This window comes from Peromyscus eremicus, chromosome 20 (genome assembly GCF_949786415.1).
Source record: "Peromyscus eremicus chromosome 20, PerEre_H2_v1, whole genome shotgun sequence".
Taxonomy (NCBI): domain Eukaryota; kingdom Metazoa; phylum Chordata; class Mammalia; order Rodentia; family Cricetidae; genus Peromyscus; species Peromyscus eremicus.
The window spans coordinates 25467598-25487964 of record NC_081436.1 but is presented as its reverse complement, the minus strand read 5'-3'; the positions used below and the strand labels follow the sequence as shown (position 1 = coordinate 25487964).

The window sequence follows — 20367 nt, the reverse complement described above, 5'->3', positions numbered from 1 at the left end:
TAAAATTCTGGAGAGTCTATTAAAGTGGGGTATTCTTAGAGACAATGGGTAACTGGGAGCATGTCATCAAATGCTCTGTCTTGGCTGTGTCTCCCTCCTGTCACTCCTTGGTGCTCCCTGGCTGTCATATGGTAAACTGCTTTCCTTTGCCACGCCTAACCAATGAGCTTGACCTCAGGACACACTTCAATCCCCCTGGTTCTGACTGTGTCATTTCCGTGTGTTTATAGTAATTTTTGACTGTTCATCACAGATATGGGTTCACAGAGCCACTGTGGCATCAAGGTCAAGAATTTTCCATCACCACAAAGTGACATATTTGTGTAAAGCATTCAGGGTCCTGAACCTTCCCTATACACAAGACAATCACCAACTCTACACTTCTTCCATCATTTCATTTCAATAGTTTATCTTTATAACTGGAATCAGAAATGTTATAACCCATTACAGTTGGCTTTGTTTTGACTAAGCACATGCCATTGACAGCCATCTGCAAAGTTGTGGGCATATTAATTCTTCCTTTTTTGTGGCTGAAGAATCACAGCTCAACATGAGGGACCCCCCTTGTTTTCCCCACACCCCAGGACACCCTCAGAGCCTGATCTGAATGCAGTATCCCTCCAGGGGCAGCAGCTGCAGAAACAGTCTTGTTTCTTGTCACTTGTGTTTGGCAGAGACAGACCTGCACCTTCCTTCCTTCACCCTATCCATTTCTCTTGTCGCTTTCAGGGGCCTCTAATCATCTCTGAGCTTTCCTGGTCTGTCTCCTTCTACAGACTTTTCTTAAGAGCATTTTTAAAATCTGAGGTACATTATTACATCACATAACTTCATTTTAAGTTCTTTTAAAATGTATCACTATTTCGAAAATATTCTGCTACCTACTAGGATACTTTCACCACCCATAAGGTAACGCTGTATCTATGAAAAGTGACAACAGGCTGTCTCCATTCTCCCCCCAACACCCTCCATAGCTTGTTTGTCTTCTTTGTAAAGAAAGGTGTGTTCCTAGGTGGACAGAATGTGGAGGTGAGGTGGCCCTGGATTGGAAGGCTGCAGGGATCTATCTGGACACTGGGCTCTGGACACCAAGTGGTCATTCATTCAAAGGGCTGTGGTGCAGTGGTTCCCAGAGGTCTGAAAGCCTGGAGGAGTGCAAGGACAAAGGGACAGACTCTTCAATAATTGATGTCACAAAGGGCCAGACTGACATGTCAGGAAAGAGTACAGGGTTCAAGGTCAAGGGTGTGGTGAGCTCTGGTGATGGCTCTTGAGTTAGTTAAGGGACAGATGCTGAGCAGCTGGCACAGTGTTCACTAACACAGCACATGGTCTCAACAGTAGAGAGGACTCAATGAACTTGGACACTAGGAGCAAGTTGTTAGGCAGCTCAGGACACAGGTAGCTTTCTTTCCCATGTTCATTCAGATATCCATTCTGTCCCTGCTCTGCACCCCAGGGAGATGGTTCTGTCCACATCCAGCTTTCCCTTAGGCTGACATTCCAGTCCAGGCAGGACAGAAGGGGCTGTGGAACACAAGAAAGTTCCTCTAGAGGACAAGACCTAGACTATGCTCAGGTCATCTGTCAGTCTCTATTGGTGAGAACTTGGGAGGAAGGCACTTGAGCTGCAAGGGAGGAGGGGACACCACTCGGTGTTGCAGCCTCAGGGGAGCATCTGTGGCCAGAAGGGGAGGGCAGCAAAGAGAAGGAAATGCTTCTTGTCTAAATTTCAAATATTCTTGTTAAACCACAAGAAAGAGAACAGTTTTTAAAAGAGGAGATGATAAAAAAAATCAGGAGCAAATGATCAACTTTCTAAAGTCAACAATGTAGTAAACACAGGATATCATTTGCAGAAATCACACAAGCATGACCAGGTCAATATTCAGAAATTTATTCTTCAAACACTATGGACTAAATGTAGTCCTTCACATGCATCTCAGCAGATTTTAAAAGTCAATAGGAATTAAACCTTGTGATTTTCCCCAGAATCTGGTAGCAGAGAGCAGAACTGACCAGCCATATCCTGTCCCCTCTCTTTCTTTGTAGGACCCACTACTGGCATGCAGGACCAAGAACCCGTGATGACTGTGCAGATGATATTCCCAGCATCCTTTTTTTCAAATCTCTGAGTATTTCACCGAAAGACCCATCACTCCACATGACCAAAACCATAAACACAGAAACGTATTCCTTCCAGAGTCTGATTGCAGGATTTGGAAATACTTGGAAAAACAGAGAATTAGGCAGATCTAGGAAGGAGGAGAAGGCCTCTATGCAACCAATCAGAAAGCAGTATAAAAGTTGGCAGCTCAGAGGACATTGAGGATGGTGAGCCTCAGCTAGGAGCAGTGTGGTGGGCAGGACTGAGGAGCAGCCATGCTGTGGCTTAGTCATGCCCTGGATCTTCTCCCCAGCTTGGGAGCTTGGTCCTCATGTGGGATGTTGGGAGGTTGTTGGATCTAAGAGATGGAGTCTAGTGGAAGGTCCCAAGCCTGTCCCATCTGTGTTCTGGTTTCCTTTCTCTTAATGTGGCCTCCCCCTCTAGCAGGCACTTCCACCATGGTGACATTGCTGTGAAGGGGATACAGACAAGGGCTATCAAGTGTCTAGAGCATCTCCCATCCCCAGTCCTCTGAGCTGCACTGAAGAAGAGGTCACTTTGTCAGGCTGTCATGGACCCGGATGAGCTCCTTCAACTTCTGCTCCAGGTCCTGAGCCTGCTGCCGCAGCTCTGCAGCAGATTCTGCTTTCGCACCCTCATGCAAATGCTTTGAGTCTTCCACAAGGCTGACCACATCCATCAGGATGGAGAGGCCTGCATTGGTTGCACCCATGATCCGGGCTTCTTTGGTCATTGCCAGAGCTGTGCCTCCAAATGCTTTCTCCACCTTTCTAGTGTTTTGGGCTGACACCTTCCCTGTGGTGATGAGACGCTTGGCATTAGTTTTTAGGTGAGAGTCAGCTTTGGCCAGCTTGATGGCATCAATGTTCTTCTTGATGTCTTCCAGGTTCTGAATGGAATTCTTATATACAGAAATAAGCCCGGGTGTATTCTCCTCCAAAACTTCTTTAATGACCTCCTCTTTGTCCTTGCTGGTTGGCCCCAGCTGGCTGGCCTTAGCTTCTGCTGACACCGTGATGACCTTTTCCACAAGGCTTGTAGAAACACTAGTCACAGCTGCTGCAGCCCCCAGCCCCAAGCCTGTGGCTGAAAGTCCCAGACTGAGTCCTGCTGTCACGGGTGCCAGAGCGAGACCAAGGATAGTCAGGACTCCGGACACAGCACCGGTAGATTTGGCCACCACTTGTGTGATGGTGCAGTCCCTGTGCACCTTGTCAATCTTGTCTGCAAGGGCATGCAGCTTCCTGATCTGCTGCTCAAGCTCCAGTTTCACCTGAGGATAATCTTCCAAAAACCTTTTCTTGTCCTGAAGGTTTTGTTGGAGCTTCTTGTCATCTTCTCCATCTGCATCCACTATGGTCTTATTGCGAGCTTCATGCAAGGCATCTTCCTCCTCCCTGTGACAGGAGAGGCCAACTGAGAGAGGAAGACAGCTTGTAGGTAAGATCTGTCCTGTGGAAACCACAGAGCATTTTCTGTAAATGAAATGAATGGCGGAGAGTGTTACAGTTGTACAGGATCTTTCTTACGAGGATGACAGGACTTGACACACTACAATGTCTTTAATTGTTAAAGAGACAGTGGTTAAATCCCATCCTAATGTGTCTTTTCAATTTTTTTATTTTATGTGTATTAGTGTTTTATTTGCGCACACGTGTGCACCTGTGTGTGTGTGTGTGTGTGTGTGTGTGTGTGTGTGTGTGTGCCTTGTGAATGCCTGGTGCCAGTGGAGGGCAGAGGAGAGCATCAGATCCCTAGGACTGTCTTTACAGTCTATTCAGATCTATCAAGAGGCTGCTGGGAACTGGACCTTGGTCACCTAGAAGATCAGCCAGTGCTCTTAACCACTGAGGCACCTCTTGTGCCTTTAACATGCATTTTTATTGCTAGACATTTAGTAAAGATGCCTTCCCTTTCAAAGTCAGTGTTATCACTACCAAAATACTTCTCTGTAGAAACTCTAAACAAGAACAGAGAAATGAGGTTAGAGAAAAATAACCCTTTCTTTTAGGGGAAATTAGTGTTATAGGTAAAGTTAACTTTCCCCAAAGAAAAGACTTCTATGGTCTTAGCTGCTGACACAATACCTATGTACCCAGAATGTCATGCTGGTCAGCAATGTTCACCTTTGCTTTGGGACTTAGGTTTTGAGAATCTGTAAATTGCACATCCCCGAGACAGAAACACTATATAGGGCACTCTTTGAAGCTAGAGATCTTTTTGCACTGTGGTGGTGTGTACATGTGATCTGGTGGGGCAGCTCATAGCTGAGACACAGCCACTCAAAATACAGCATAGAAAGTTCTTTTCCAGCTGTGAGAGGAAGGTAAAGAAACATGAGTGGGTTCCCCATTGACATGTGTGTCCCATCCTCGAGAAATCTCACTGTGCTTCTGTAAGTGTTTCAGTAGCAGGCAAAACTGAGAATTCAAAACATGTATTTCCCTAGCAGTCCCCAGACTGTATTCTCCACATGAGCAAGGTAATGCGTGGTGGGATTTTGCTGTCATTTCTGACCTGCAGGGGAACTAGACACTAAAAGCATGAACACCAGGAGAGAGGCAGACCCTGGGTCCCTCTGGGGCTGTGTATATGATTAAGGCCCAACAAACTTCCGGACACTGAGGCTTATGTTGACAAACATTTCCTGGAGTAAACGTCACTTATTTCTAAACAGCTTCCAGAGTGTGGATCTGTCTTGGCTTTCCAAGTCTTTCCTGTGTATAGTGGGTGTGCCCTGCCAAGGCTTGTCAAGAATCCTGTCAGGTTGTGAGACTGCCCTACCTTTGATACTCAATACTCAATCAGGTTCCCGTGTCTAACTTCCGCAGTCTTAGGCCTTGACTTCCCTCAGGAGGAAACCCATGAGGTCAGCTGCACAGTACCCCTACTCTCTGCTGTCTACTGCCCCTCACTCAGCTTGTCTGCTAGAGACCCCAGCTGAATGTATATCCAGAACTGTTCTGTCTCTTTCCCGTAGAGTAACTGTCCTGACTGTTTAATCTGTATCAGAATAATTGTTCTTTCCCATGGAAGCTTTCTTGGCATGTGACACTCCGTGTGAATTCTCACACGACTGCACCGTGTCCTGAGAACAACAGTAGATTCTCCCTTAAGGCCATTGAAGGGCACTGTGGATGTGGCTAAGTTGGTAGAGTGTTTGCCATGCAAGCATGTGGCTCTGAGTTCAGTCTTCCAGAGTCCACATAGAAAAGCCAGATGCTGGACATGGCTTCCAATCTCTGTTTGGGGATGCAGAGTCACGAGGATCCTTGGTGTTCTCTGGTCATCTAGTCTAGACAAATTGATGATTTTCAGGTAAATAACAGTAATTGTTCTTAAAGGGGCTGGAGAGATGGCTCCTCCATTCAGATCGTGTACTTCTCTTCCAGAAAAAGTGAGTTTGGTTCCCAGAACCCACACCTGGTGGCTCTAAGCTGAAGGGGGTCTGATGTTGTCTTTGGCCTTCATGGCTAACACTTGGATTACGGACCTCACTCATGCCTCACCTAATTTCAATACTGTGGTCCCTTAAAAGCTCAATGTCTAAATACAGTTACCTGGGCTTAGGGCTTTTCCAAATGAGTTTAAGGACATAAATCAGTCCATACCACTAGTGACACCATTAAAATGATCTCATGTGGGGGTTGGAGATTTAACTCAGTTGAAGAACACTTGCCTATCAACCACAAGGCTATGTGTTTGGACCTAAGCTCTGTAAAAAAAAAAAAAAAGTTCATGTGGCAGGTGCTCAGAAACACGTTTAAACAGTTTGTCTTTGAAACCATTCAAACTCTTATGCACTGACCCCCAACCTTGTTCTTTTCTTTTTCCCAACTAAAGAGAAAAAGCTTGATTGAGTGTGTGGCTGAGTACCTCCTGGTCTTGTCCTGCAGGTCATTTTGGAGCTTGTCTTCATGTACATCTTCTTCTCCATCAGGATCTCCAACCCTCTCACCAAGAGCATCATGCAAGGAAGTTTCCTCTTTCCTGTAACAGGACAGACCAACTGAGTGAGGGAGACAGCTTGTAAGATAAGTTCACTCAAGTGTAAGAAGTACACACACACACACACACACACACACACACACACACACACACACGAACAGACACACACAAATTAAAATAAAAACCTTTCCTAAAAATATCAACTTTCAATGAACACCTACTGTGTGATGGACACATATTGTGTGCTGGCCATATGCTGAACCTCCCACATGCATCCTCTTATTTTTCTTATAATGAAGTTCAACATGTAGAAGATTGCAAATAGATTCATATCTATCACCATGCACAAAACTCAAGTCCAAGTGGATCAAAGACCTCAACATAAATCCATCTACACTGAACCTGATAGAAGACAAAGTGGGAAGTAGGCTTGAATGCACTGGCATGGGATATCATTTTCTAAATAAAACACCAGTAGCACAGACATTGAGAGCAACAATTAATAAATGGGTCCTCCTGACACTGACAAGCTTATGTAAGGCAAAGGACATGGTCAAAAAGAAGAAATGACAGCCTACAGAATGGGAAAAGATGCTCACCAATTTGAAATCTGACAGAGGGCTGATCTCCCAAATATATAAGGAACTCATGAAACAAGATATCAAAATACCAAACAATTCAATTAAAATTGGGCTACAGATCTAAACAAAGAATTCTCAATATAAGAATCTCAAATGGCTGAAGACATTTAAGGAATTGCTCAACATCCTTAGTCATCAGGGAAATGTAAATCAAAATGACTCTGAGATTCAATTTTATACCTTTCAGAATGGCTAAGATAAAAAACACTGAAGCAGCTTATGTTGGAAAGGATGTGGAGCAAGGGGAACACTCCCCCACTGTTGGTGGGAGTGCAAACTTGTACAGCCAACTTAGAAATCAGTATGGCGCTTACTCAGAAAATTGGGACTCAATGTCTCTCAAGACCCAGCTATATTATCTTGGGCATATACCCAAGGATTTGCTCAATCATACCACAAGGACACTTGCTCAACTATGTTCATAGCAACATTATTTGTAATAGCCAGAACCTTAAAACAACTTAGATGCTCCTTAACCAAAGAATGGATAAAGAAAATGTGGTACATATACACAATGGAGTATTACTCAGCTGTAAAAAAACGACACCATGAAATTTGCAGGCAAATGGATGGGACTAGAAAATATCATCCTGAGTGAGGTAACCCAGACTCAGAAAGACAAACATGGTATGTATTCATTCATAAGTGGATACTAGATGTAAAGCAAAGGATAACCAGACTACGACCTACAGCTCCAGAGAAACTAGGTAAGAAGGAGAATCCTTAGAAGCATGCATGGATAGCCCTGGAAGGGGAAATAGATGAGATCTTCTGAGTAAACTGGGGGTGAGGGGGAGGCAATAGAGGGGAGGGGTTGGGAGATGAGAACATGAGAAGGGATGATTGAGCTGGGGGAGGATGGAGTGGGAGAGCAATGAAAGAGATATCTTGATTGAGGGAGACATTATGGAGTTAGGGGGAAACCTGGTGCTAGGGAAATTCCAAGGAATCCACAAGTATGATCTTAGCTTAGACTATTAGCAATAGTGGAGAGGGTACCTGAACTGACCTACTTCAGTAATCAGATTGGTGAATACCCTAACTGTCATCATAGAGCCTTCATCTAGTAACTGATGGAAGTAGATGCAGAGATCCACAGCAAAGCACCAGGCCAAGCTCAGGGAGTCCAGTTAAGGAGCAGGAAGAGGGTTTATATGAGCAAGGGGGGGCGGTCAAGATTATGATGGGGCAATCTACAGAGACAACTGAACCAAATTCATTGGAATTCATCAACGTTAGGCTGACAGCTGTGAAACCTGAGTGGGACTGGACTAGGTCCTTTGCATACTGGAGACAGTTGTGTATCTTGGTCTGTTTGAGGGCCCTCTGGCAGTAGGATCAGGATCTATCTCTGGTGTATAAGCTGGCTTTCTGGAGCCCATCACCTATGGTGAGATTCCTTGATCAGCCTTGATTAAGAGGGGAGGAGCTTGGTCCTGTCTCAACTAAATGTACTTGGCTTTGCTGACTCCCCATGGGAGGCCTTACACTTTTGGAGTAGGGGATGGGGGGTGGTGGTGGATTGGGAGGCTGGCTGGGCAGGCAGGGGAGCCAGAGCAAGGATGGGAGGGAAATCTGTTGTTGGTATGTAAAATGAAAAAAAAAAAACTTAAATAAAAAAAGAAAGAAAGATTTTAAACAGTTTGTCTAATACACAGTCCCCTACCCTGTTCTTTTTTTTTTCTTTTTTTTTTTTTTTACAACTAGGGAGAAAAAACTTGATTTAGTGTATGGCTGAGTACCTCACGGTCTTATCCTGCAGGTCATTTTGGAGCTCCTGTTCATCTTCATCTTTTTCTCCATCAGGATCTGCAACCATCTCAAGAGGAGCTTCACAAAGAAAAGCTTCCTTTTCCCTGTAACACGAAAGACTGATAGAGTGAGGAAAGCAGCTTGTAAGATAAGCTCACTGAAATGAAAAAAGTACACACACACACACACACACACACACACACACACAAGAACGTAATCACAGAAAAAATAAAATAAAAACCTTTGGTAAAAAAATCAACATTCAGTGAACATCTACTATGTGCTGGGCACATAGTGCATGCTGGCCATATGCTGATCTCCCCACAGGCATCCTCTGATTTTTCTTACAATGAAGGTCAATGGTGTCCAAATAAAGCAAAAGGAAATAAAGTTCTCCTGGTCACAGGACCAGCAATGGCAGAAACAGTCTTGTCCCCTGGGACTGTCATCTCCCCCAACAAGAGTCTGTCCCCTGTAAGGGAACAGCACCGAGGAAATACTTGCTCAGCAGGGACACCGTCAACCCCAACTACTTGGTCTGCCTGGATAGAGTATTCCTGCACAGAAAAAGCCACAGGCATGGGCTCTGGTGGCATGCTATCATCCGCCAGGGAGGTGACCTGGGAAGACATGGAATCTCTAGATGTGGAGTTTCTGACAGTTGTGAGCCATCATGAGGATGCTGGGAAGTTGATTTCAGTCATCTCGGAGAACAGACAGTCCTCTTGACCCCTGATCCATCTCTCTAGTCCTTTGACACACCCTCTTATTGCCAATCATTTAGGAAAGATGCCTTCCCCTCAAGGTCAATGTCATCACTACAAAGTTCTTCTCAACAGGAACTCTAAACACTGACCTAAATAGGTTAGAGAGAAAAAAAATTCATCCTTTAATTTAGGGAAAGTTTGTGCTCTCAGAAGAGTTCACTTTCCTCAAAGAAAAACCTTCTATGGCATCAGTTGCTGAAACATGACCTACTATACACAAAGTCCTGCTCGTCAGGGTTATCCTTGTTTGCTAGGGGACTTGGGTTTCAAGAATCTGCAAATTGCACATCCCTAATAAGGAAACCCTATATAGGAATTCTTTTTGCATTGCAGTTGTGTGTACACCTGAGCTGATAGGCCAGCTCACAGCTTAGATCTATCCACTCAAAACATATTAAGTTCCATTCCAGTTGTGAGTAGAAGATGCTACATGTAATCCTCATTTACATGTGTGTTCCATCCCTAAGAAATCTCACTGTGCCTTTGCAACTGTTCTAGTAGCAGGTAAAAATGAGAATTCAGAACATGTAGGTTCCCTAGCAGTCCTCAGACTGATTTCTCAGCCTGAGAATGGTGATATTTGGTAGGATTGGCTGTCATTTCAGACCTGAAGTGGAACTAGACACTAATGGCATGGATTCCAGGAGGGAGACCCTGGGTCTCTCCTGGAGCTGTGTATGTGATTAAGGCCCAAGAAACTTCTGGACACAGAGGCTTATGTTGACAAATATTTTTCCTTAGGAAATCTTTACTTAATCTTTTCTTTTCTTTTTTTTTTTTTTTAAATGTGTAGTCCAGGCTGGCCTCGAACTCATAATCCTCCTGCCTCTGCCTCCTTCAGCAAATCCTACCGGTGCGCGCCACCACAACCGGCTACTTAATCTTTTCTAAACTGCTTTCCAAGTGTGGATTGACCTTGGCTTTCCATGCCTTTCCTGTACATGATGGCTGTGCCCTGCCCAGGCTTGTCAAGAATCCTGTGAGGATGTGAGACTGCCCTACCTTTGATACTCAATACTCAATCAGGTTCCCGTGTCTAACTTCCAGGGCCTTAGGTCTTGACTTCCCTCAGGAGGGATTCCTGAGGTCAGCTGCACAGTACCCCTTCTCTCTGCTGTCTACTGCCCCTCATTCAGCTTGTCCTCTAGAGTCCCCAGCTGAATGTATATCCAGAACTGTTCTGTCTCTTTCCTTAGAGCAACTGTCCTGAACAACATCTTCTTGATTGTTAACTTGTATCAGAATAATTGTTCTTTCCCATGAGAGCTCCCTTGGTGTGTGACACTCCATATGAACTCTCACATGACTGCACTGTGTCCTAAGGACAACAGTTGATTCTCCCTTAAGATCCTTAAAAGGGACTGTGGATGTGGCTAAATTGGTAGAGTGTTGTCATGCAAACATTGGCTCTGAGTTCAGTCTTCCAGAGTCCACATAGAAAAGCCAAGTGCTGGACATGGCCTCCAATCTCTGGGGATGCAGAGTCACGAGGATCCTTGGTGTTCTCTGGTCATCCAGTCTAGACAAATTGATGATTTTCAGGTAAATAAAGGTAATTGTTCTTAAAGGGGCTGGAGAGATGGCTCCTCCATTCAGATCATGTACTTCTCTTCCAGAAAAAAATGAGTTTGATTCCTAGAACCCACACCTGGTGGCTCACAGCGGCAGGGTGAGGATCTGATGTCCTCTTTGGCCTTCATGGCTAACACTGTGGATTAGGGACCTCACTCACACTTCACTTAATTTCAATACTGTGGTCCCTTAAAAGCTCAATGTCTAAATACAGTCACCTGGGCTTAGGGATTTTCCAAACGAATTTAGAGACATAACTCAGTCTCTACCACTAGTGACACCATTGAAATATCTCATGTGGGGTTTGGGGATATAGCTCAGTAGTGGACCACTTGCCTATCACCGCAAGGCCTGGGGTTTGGATCTACTCTCTGAAACACAAATCTCATGAGGCAGGTGCTCAGAAACACATTTAAACATCTGTCCCTGATGCCATTCAGGCTCTTATGCACTGTTCCCTAACCCTGTTCTTTTTTGTTCCAACTAGAGAGAAAAAGCTTGATTGAGTGTGTGACTGAGTACCTCCTGGTCTTGATTGAGTGTGTGGCTGAGTACCTCCTGGTCTTGTCCTGCAGGTCACTTTGGAGCTCCTCTTCATTCACATCTTCTCCATCAGGATCTGCAACTATCTCACCAGGAGCTTCACGCAAGGAAGTTTCCCATTTCCTGTTACAGGAGAAACTGACCGAGTGAGGAAGACAGCTTGTAAGATAGGCCCAGTCAAGTGCAAGAAATACACACACACACACACACACACACACACACACACACACACACACGGGCACACAGAAATTAAAATAAAATCTTTTGTAAAAAATAAGCTTTCAATGATTTGCTGGGCATGTACTTCATGCTGGCCTGTTTCCTGAGGACAACAGAAAATTCTCCCTTAAAGCCCTAGATGCAGCCCGAGGATGTGACAAAGTTGGTCAAGCATTTGCAATCCAAGGTAGACCTGAGTTCAGTCTTGCAGGGTCCACAAAGAAATCCAGGTGCAATTTCTTAAATCAGGCTACAGTTAACCTGACACCCAAACCACACAAAAATGCAACAAAGAAGGAGAATTATAGACCAATCTCCCACATGAACATTGATGTGAAAACACTCAATAAATACTGACAAACTGAATCCAAGAATGTATCAAAACAAAGTCATCCACCATGATCAAGTATTCTTCATCCCAGTTACGCAGGGATGGCTCCACATACAAAAGTCTGTCAATGTGATCTACTTAGAAACAAAGTGAAAGAAAAAACCCCCACATGATCATATCATTAGATGCTGAAAAATCCTTTGACAAAAATCCAACACCCCTTCATGATAAAGGTCTTGGAGAGATCAGGGATACAAGGAACATACCTAAATATAATATATGCAATATACAGCAAGCCGGCAGCCAACATCAAATTAATTATATTGAAACTGGACAAAGCAGCTCCTTCCACAGGCTGTTGCCACTCTACCACTTCAGTCAGCTGGAGCTGTAGATACACCTTGCTCCTTGTGTCCCAGAGGTACTCAACCACAGACTCAATGAAGCCTTTTCTCTCTAGATGGGAAGGAAAAGGAATATGGTTAGAGGACTGTGCTTTGGCGCTTGGATGGCTTTGGGAACTAGCTTTGTAAATGTGGTTCTGAGCATCTGTCCCTTGAGGTAAATTTTGGTGTCACTAGTGGTAGGGGCTGAGTTGTGTCCCTTAATTCATTTGTAAAAGCTCTAACCACCTTTGACTGTATTTGGAGATAGAGCTGCTAAGGAACCAAGTGAGGTTGTGAGTGAGGTTCCTAACCCATAGCATTAGGGTCCTTGTAGCAGCCAGAAGAAACTCCCTCCCACCTTTTCCCTCCTCTCTATCTCCCCCTCCTTTCTCTCTTTCCCTGCATCTCTTCTTCCCTCCAGACACATAAGAGAGCCCATTGGTCAGCACAGGGTACAGCCTCCTTCTGTCCACCAGGAAGACAGAGCTCTCCAGTGCCAACCTACCACACTTTGATTGTGGATGTTGGACTCCAGGGCAGTGAGAGAAGAGGCCTTTTCTTTTTAAGTCACCTACCCAGTGTTGCTTTGTGATGGCATCCTGAGAAGACCAAGGTACCAGAGCTGTGTCATGGTGCTTTGCTGAGACATGTATCATATCATTTTTAGCTCAGAACAAGTATAAAATGAGCTCCTGATACCCAGGAATAGGGAGATTCCAGTGATGGCTTCCATTTACACTGTGCCTGTGGCATGGACTTTGAATGTACTTTTTTTCTTGCTTTTTATTTTATGTATAGGAATATTTGCCTGCTTGTATGTATGTCTATGTACCGTGTGCATGTGTGTGTGTGTGTGTGTGTGTGTGTGTGTGTGTGTGTGTGTGTGTGTGTTGCCCAAGGAGAGCCTTGAGTCCCCTGGAGTGGCAGTTACAGACTGCTGTGAACCTGATGTGAGTATTGGAAACTGAACCCAGGTCCTCTGCAAGAGCAGCAAGTGCTCTTAACCATTGATCCTCTCTATCCTCAAATATGACTTTTCACATTGGAATGGTTGGTTATTAATCCTGAGTTTCAATTCACTGGATTAATAAATATCTCAGAGATCATTAGCCCTTATCTGGATGGTTTGTGAGGGTCTCCCAGATATAAGTAGAGCATAATTGCTCTGAGCTAGTGAGTGGTTCAAAGACTGAGCAGAGGCACCATGGCAAGTGGGGCCTGCTTGACATCAGGAGGGCACTCGGGATGTGCCTTTGGGGCTGATGGGCATCTTGTCTTGGTCATTTCATTTGACTTCTTTTTGTGTGCCATGATGTGAGCTGCCACCCCTGCTTCCTTCCAGGATGGACCAAAATATGCAATGTTACAAGCAAAACATATCTGTTTTCATTACCTACAACAATGACAAGAATAAGTAACATTAGTTTTCAAAACTAACTTATAGTGAATAAATGAACGAATGGTCTATGGAGCCGATCGAAGAATTTTAAAAAGGAAATGCAACCAGGCATAGTGGTGCACACCTTTCATCCCAGCACTCGGGAGACTGAGGCAGGTGGATCTCTGTGAGTTCCAGGCCAGGGTGGTCTACAGAGTGAGTTCCAGGACAGCTAGAGTTATAAAGTGAGACTCTGTCTTGAAAAACAAACAGACAAACAAACATACAAACAAACAAACAAAAAACCAAAACAAACTATAAGAAAAGAATGAAATATTAAAAATTCACTTCTCACTACTACTACTACCTACTCTGAAATATTGTTATTAGCTACTCTTAAATATTCAATTAATTAGCATTTCTAATCTGTGAAAAATGGAATCCTGAAATGAAGGGGCAGACCCATAATCCCAGCACATCAAAGGTGAAGGAGAAAGATTGTGAGTTTCAGGACAGCTTGGGTGACATAGCAAGACTTTTTTTGAGGGAAAGAGAAGAGAGAGGGAGGACAGAGAGAGGGGAGAAGGGAGAGATGGAAAAGGAAGAAGAAGAAAGGAGGAGGCATACAGGGGCAGTCCCAGCAGTCCAGGCATCTATTCACGATGGCAGCAGAACATGGGGACTTTCCATGAAATGAGACCAATGGTGTAATGGCCGCAGATATTCTCAGGTCACTTGAGATCAGGTTCCAGCCCAAGTGAATTGCCCACAATGAATGTTCTCAGGGACGTAGAGGTTATTATGTTAAAGAGAAGGGAGTGAGGACGAGTTATTTGTAACACGCCTGGGTGGGAGTGCCTCTTACAGTTTAAAATGACATTTCAAATGTCACACTACTAAGATCAACTATCAGTGAAGAGGATTCCTGCTCTGATGGACATGCTAAGATCGGCAGCATATGGGGGTCGCTGGTAGGTGGGACCCTCCACGCTGACCTGTGGTTTCCTCATGTGTCAGGGGCTGGCACCCCAGACCTGTCAAGGTTTTTTATGCTGCCCCATTTAGTAAAAGGGAATATTTACCTTGAGGAATCCACGTGTTCCCTAGCCTTCCTCAAGAATACCAGGGCCTTCTGGGTGCTCTGAGTTCCCTGCTTCTAAACTTTCCTCCCTTCCTTGATCTATTGAATGTTTTTTCTTTTTTATTAACATCTGTTTATTCTCCATAGTCAAGAGTTTCAAAAATGCCAGTTTCATTCAAGTTTATCATGTACATTGGCTGTTTTCATTCTGTACATTCTCCTGTTACTAGTCTGCCTTTGGCTAAATAGTCCCATTTCTACTTTTATTCTGTGTGTGCGTGTGTGTGTGTGTGTGTGTGTGTGTGTGTGTGTGTGTGTGTGTGAGAGAGAGAGAGAGAGAGAGAGAGAGAGAGAGAGAGAGAGAGAGAGAGAGAGAGATATCTAGGTTCCACATTTGAAATAAAACACTCAATATTTGTCTTCTCAGTCTGACTTGTTTTGTTCAACATGCTGACCCACAGTTCCATGCATTTTCCTATAGACAAGATACTTTCGTTCATCTTTAAGGCTGAATGAAATTCCATAGGTAGTGCACCACATTGTCTTTATGCATCTGTCTATGGATGTGCAAGATTGCTCCTTCCATATCTTAGTTACTGTGAATCACACCGATAAAACCAGGATGCACTAGCACCTCTCTAACGCACTGATGGAGGTTCCCTTGGGTGTTCACTCTTGAGCAGGGTAACTGGATCTTACAGAAGTTTTATTTTCATATTTTTGAGGAATCTCCATACTGATTTCCAGACTAACTTACATTCCCATGATGAACACGTTGTCCCTCTGACTATTTGTTGCCTATTTCCTTAATGAGAGCCATGCTGACCGAGGACACATCTCTGTAGTTTTTTCTCTCTCATTCGTCAACATGACTGCTGTGCTGTGTGGGTTGGCCAAGTGCTGAGCAAATGACCTGACTGCCTAAGCAGCAGAATTGGGGAGGAAGCCAGAGAACACGGGGCTTGGAGATCGGTGTGGATCCAGGGCTGGTGTAGAGTGTTCCTGGGCACAGAGTCACTCCTGAGTGGAGGATTTTAGTTCCTGATTTATTTTTCTCCCCTGGGTTTCTGTTTCAACTTCAGACTTTTTTTTTTCACATGACAAAAGAAAAATCAGGCCTTCCTTGAGGTAGGCACACCTGGTAAACAAGCTCTGATCCTGGCAGTGAAGGGCAGGTGCCCTAACACAGCTTTGGGATGGGAACTGGGTCACTTGGAATTAATGGAGTGCAGGCAGAGGATGCAGCAGGCTGGAGCCTGCCTGTACACATGGGGACACATGCCCTAATGGTATAGGTGACTTGAGGTGAGAATCTCCAGGTAACATAGATGGACTATGGACAAGGTCTCATTGGGGTGCAGTAACTTCCTGCTGAGACAGTTAAAACAGGTGGGTTCCTGAGCTGGAGCAGGGCAGGCTGCCTCCTCAGGGACAAGCGCCCCAGCATCTCTGAGAGCAAGCGTCCATGAGGGGGCTGGAGCTGCCTTCCATCTGGACACTTCCTGCTTTCTGTTCCGTCCATTCCCCCCTCCCTCCCCTCCTGGCTTCCATTTTTCTGCTGGGTATTTAGGAGGTGACTCCTGAGAAAGCACCCAAGACAAGACAGGAAGAAGAGGCCTCTCTGACCCAGGACTGGGAAACTCCCTATGCTCCCCTTGGGATTCATCTCCTGTATCCTTGACTCCTCAGCAGACACTCAGCAGGGAGGCTCTGGCAGTCTTAGGCCATGAGCAGGAATAGAGAACAAGACTGGTTACCTGGGGAGCCCATGGCAGCTGCTGGGTCTTGATGTCTCTCAGGTAATCCTGACAGGTTTTCTTTACAGCTCACCAGGTATCCAGGCTACAGGAGGGAAAAAGGACCTGTGGGATAAAATGGGTCAAGGTGCTGTGATCAGGGATCAGGTCTCTCAATGGTACTTGATGTTGGACCAAAAGAACTTGACCCAAAGCATGTCTGCTCTCCTGGCTCTGTGACTGCTATTTATAGGTTGGGGCCTATCTTTGGCCCCAACCCTGCTGCCCTCTCCCCAGTCAAGGTGGAGGACTCCTGTCCTTTTAGGGACAATGGAGAAGGTGTCAGCTGAGGACAGAGGTGGAGAAACAGCAGACTCTGCACACAGAATGAGAGATGGAGCGTGTGGCTGTGAAGGCAATACAGACTCTATCTTAAAGTAGGGCCACCATCTTAGACCACCTGCTATCTTCAGTTCCAGGAAGGACCTCAGGAATGTGCCGTGACAACTCAGAACAGATACAGAGCAGTATCCTCTTGCAGACATTCTTCTGTGGTTTATGGCCCTTGAAGATACCTAGATAATCCTGCTGAGCAGTCCAGATAATCCTGCTCAGCAAGTTGTGATTCCCCAACAAATGGTTTCAAATGTGGTTTCACACTCAAAGTCTAGACCAATAGTTTCAAAAAATCACCTTGGAGTGGAGAGATGGCTCAGTGGTTAAGAGCACTGGCTCTACATCCAGAGGCCCCGCTTTCAATTCCCAGCACCCACATGGCAGCTCACAACTGTCTGTTACCCAGCTCAAAGTGATTCAACACCCTCATACAGACATAAATGCAGGCAAAAAACCAATGCACATAAAATAAAAATAAAAAAAAATCTCCTTGACCCATATTCCTTCTACTTAATCCAAGTTGCCAAAACATGTAATTCCTGGCTTGTGGTTTTTCCCTACAAAAACTCTACACCTGGGCTTGCTGCTGCTGCCACATTTCTCTCTATCTGCAGTGGGGTGGCGCAGGTTCGAAACTTACAATAAAAGAATTCTTATGTGCTTGCATCGGAAACCGGCTCCTTAGTGGTCTCTTGGGGTTTCTCAAAATGGGTACAACACTGCAAGCCACAGGAAAATGGAATGACATTCAGCTACCATGACAAAAGCTACTACTTGGGAAGTTAAGGACGTTTCTGAAGGTCAAGCCATGGCTTAAGGAGTCTTGGTGATATTTTAGCGTTTGTATATATATAAGCCAGTTCCTGCAATGATTTTCTCGTATGCTATGTATGCTTCTAAGAACTTCTCACAGTGTATTAATCTGAAATACTTCTCAAGCATCCTAAGCCATAACAGCAAACAGTCTCCTGACTTAAGGTAAACACCTTTCTGGAGACACCACCTAGGGGATAGCTAGGTGCACAGCTTTATTTCTTGTGCAAAGGAAGCTCAGACTCTTCTTTCTCTCACAGCCCAAATGGCATTCCAGAGCAATTGACTCAGAACAAAAGGGTTTTTTGCATAACAGGTACAAGGTAGCTATGAGGCAGAATTCCTAGCTCTGAGCAGAGTTACCCCACCCTGCCAGTATATGGTGGCATAGGAAAATAGAGGCAGTTTTATTTTAGTGACTTATAGACTCTTTTACCTAACCACCTGTAAGATTGTAGTTTGAGCACATTTATGATAGACTCGTAACGTTTCACCTAACCACTTATAAGAATATATTTTGAGCACATAAATTCCCTTTCTGACTTATTCCAGGCTTTATCTGACCCCACCTCCTCTATTCACTCCCCTTTTGGGTTGCAAATGAAGCTGGCAGGGGTGCAAGGTAGAGGTCAGTGCTGTGGGATGTTCTGTATGGCAAATGTGTTGCTAATTAGTCAATAAATAAAACACTGATTGGCCATTGGCTAGGCAGGAAGTGTAGGCGGGACAAGGAGGAGAATAAAGCTGGGAAGTGGAAGTCTGAGTCAGAGAGACACTGCCAGCCGCCAAGATGACAAACAGCATGTGAAGATGCCGGTAAGCCACGAGCCATGTGGCAAGGTATAGATGAATGGAAATGGATTAATTTAAGCTGTAAAAACAGTTAGCAAGAAGCCTGCCATGGCCATACAGTTTGTAACCAATATAAGTCTCTGTGTTTACTTGGTCGGGTTTGAGCGGCTGTGGGACTGGCAGGTGAGAGAGATTTGTCCTGACTGTGGGCCAGGCAGGAAAACTCTAGCTACAGGTCAGAGTAGCTTGCTGAAGGTGAAAGTGAGTAGTGGGGAGAAGTGACCCTCTGTATTAGTCAGGGTTCTCTAGAGTAACAGAACTCATAGAATACTTCTCCCTCTATATATAAAAAAGGGATTTATTGGAATGACTCACTGACTATGGTTCAGCTAGTCCAACAATGGCTGCCTATGAATAGAAGGTTGAAGACTCCAGTAGCTGCTCAGTCCACAAGGCTGGATGTCTCAGCTGCTCTTCAGTATATGCTGGAATCCTGAAGAAGGAGGTTCTAATGCCAGTGAAGGAATGGACTTGTTAGTCAGGCAAAAGCAAGCAGGCAAAGATCAAAAACTTCCTTCTTCCGTGTCCTCATATAGGCTTCCAGCAGAAGACGTGGCCTAGATTAGTAAGAGATTCCCTCCTAAAAGATCTGTATTAAAGGCGTGTCTTCCCACCTCAAAGATCTGGCTTAGAAGTGGGTCTTCCCACTTCAAATAAAGAAAAACTCCCATCACAGGTGTGCCCATATTTGGGTTTTAATTTAATCCAGATGTAGTCAAGTTGACAACCAAGACTAGCCATCACACCACTCAACCAGAGTCCACTAACTCCAGGGTGTGCTCTGACACCCAGACACAAATATTAAGTGTTAGGAAATAAACTCTTTGGAAATTTTTGGGACAAAGATTGAAACACAGCTTTGTACAGATTAGTCTGACAGGAAACTATGTGTGTGCCTGTGTTTATGTGCACTGTGTTGAGATGTTGTTTAAATTAGTTCAAGTGAAATTTGTTTAAATTATTTTCTCTGTCTATACCTGAGTCCTTGATAGTTCTAGGATCCAGGGTGTGGTATTGTGAGACCCAAGCTCCTCCATTTTTAAAATAAGGCCTCCAGTTTGTAAGAATCTCTATTCTAAGTTTAGATTTTGAGTTCCCACAGTTGACCCAAGTTTCAGGAACCTGCAAGTCCAAAGCACAGGATAACAAGTTAATCATGTGATGGTGACTGTGTGACAATGAAATGTCCCAATCCTGGTCTCCATAGTGATTGTTTAACCACAGAATGCTCCAACCCGCAGGCAGCCAATGAGAAATGCTGACAGCCACCCACCCACCTAGCAGTAAGATAAAGATAAGGTTTCTGGAAAGTTCCTAGAAGCAAGCCAATCAGAATTGTACCCATACTAGCACCCCTAACTGATGTAACTTTGTGGTTTTTGCCTTTAAAAACTGAGCTTTCAGAGGAGCGGGCACCTCCTCCAGCCTCTACTGCATTGGATGTGCTTGATGGGGTCCCTGCCTAGGCTTGTATTGCTCCAAATAAAGCCTTGCTTTTGCATTCCAGTGTGCTTGTCTTCAGTGGTCTCTCTGGGGGTCTAGATCTGGGTACAACTGTAAGGGTGTACGGCGGCGGCGCTGGTGGCTGGCTGCAGCTACCATGTGGAAAGGTCACAGTCATGACAGAACCCAGTGATACCTTTTAGAGCTTTATTAGGAGGAAAGAGAGAGAGAGAGAGAGAGAGAGAGAGAGAGAGAGAGAGAGAGACAGAGAGACAGAGAGACAGAGAGACAGAGAGAGTGCCAAAGAGATGCAGAGAGAGAGACACACAGACAGAGAGCATGGGGGTTGTACATCCGGCTTTTAGGCTGGGACGCAGTCGC

The 20367-nt window shown here is 44.8% G+C and overlaps 1 protein-coding gene across 1 annotated transcript; it reads right to left on the bottom strand.

Moving 5' to 3' along the window:
* Nucleotides 1-2634: 2634 nt before the first annotated feature.
* On the bottom strand, nt 2635-19710 carry LOC131896607 (apolipoprotein L3-like). Its single transcript, XM_059247349.1, has 8 exons — nt 19521-19710; nt 18859-18991; nt 16504-16608; nt 12168-12357; nt 11364-11474; nt 8460-8573; nt 6005-6118; nt 2635-3603 (listed from the first exon to the last, which is right to left on the bottom strand). The coding sequence occupies exons 3-8, from the start codon at nt 16514-16516 to the stop codon at nt 2661-2663; spliced, it is 1485 nt and encodes a 494-aa protein (XP_059103332.1). The 5' UTR covers nt 16517-16608; nt 18859-18991; nt 19521-19710; the 3' UTR covers nt 2635-2660.
* Nucleotides 19711-20367: the final 657 nt, after the last annotated feature.

Bases quoted from the DNA above. Each gene is read 5' to 3' on its own strand.
- LOC131896607 (XM_059247349.1), bottom strand. The intron at 11,475-12,167 runs GTATGTTCCTTG...CTCCTGTAACAG, and splicing joins ATTGCATATATTATATTTAG to GAAATGGGAAACTTCCTTGC. The intron at 6,119-8,459 runs GTACTCAGCCAT...GTCCTGTTACAG, and splicing joins CTGCAGGATAAGACCGTGAG to GAAAGAGGAAACTTCCTTGC.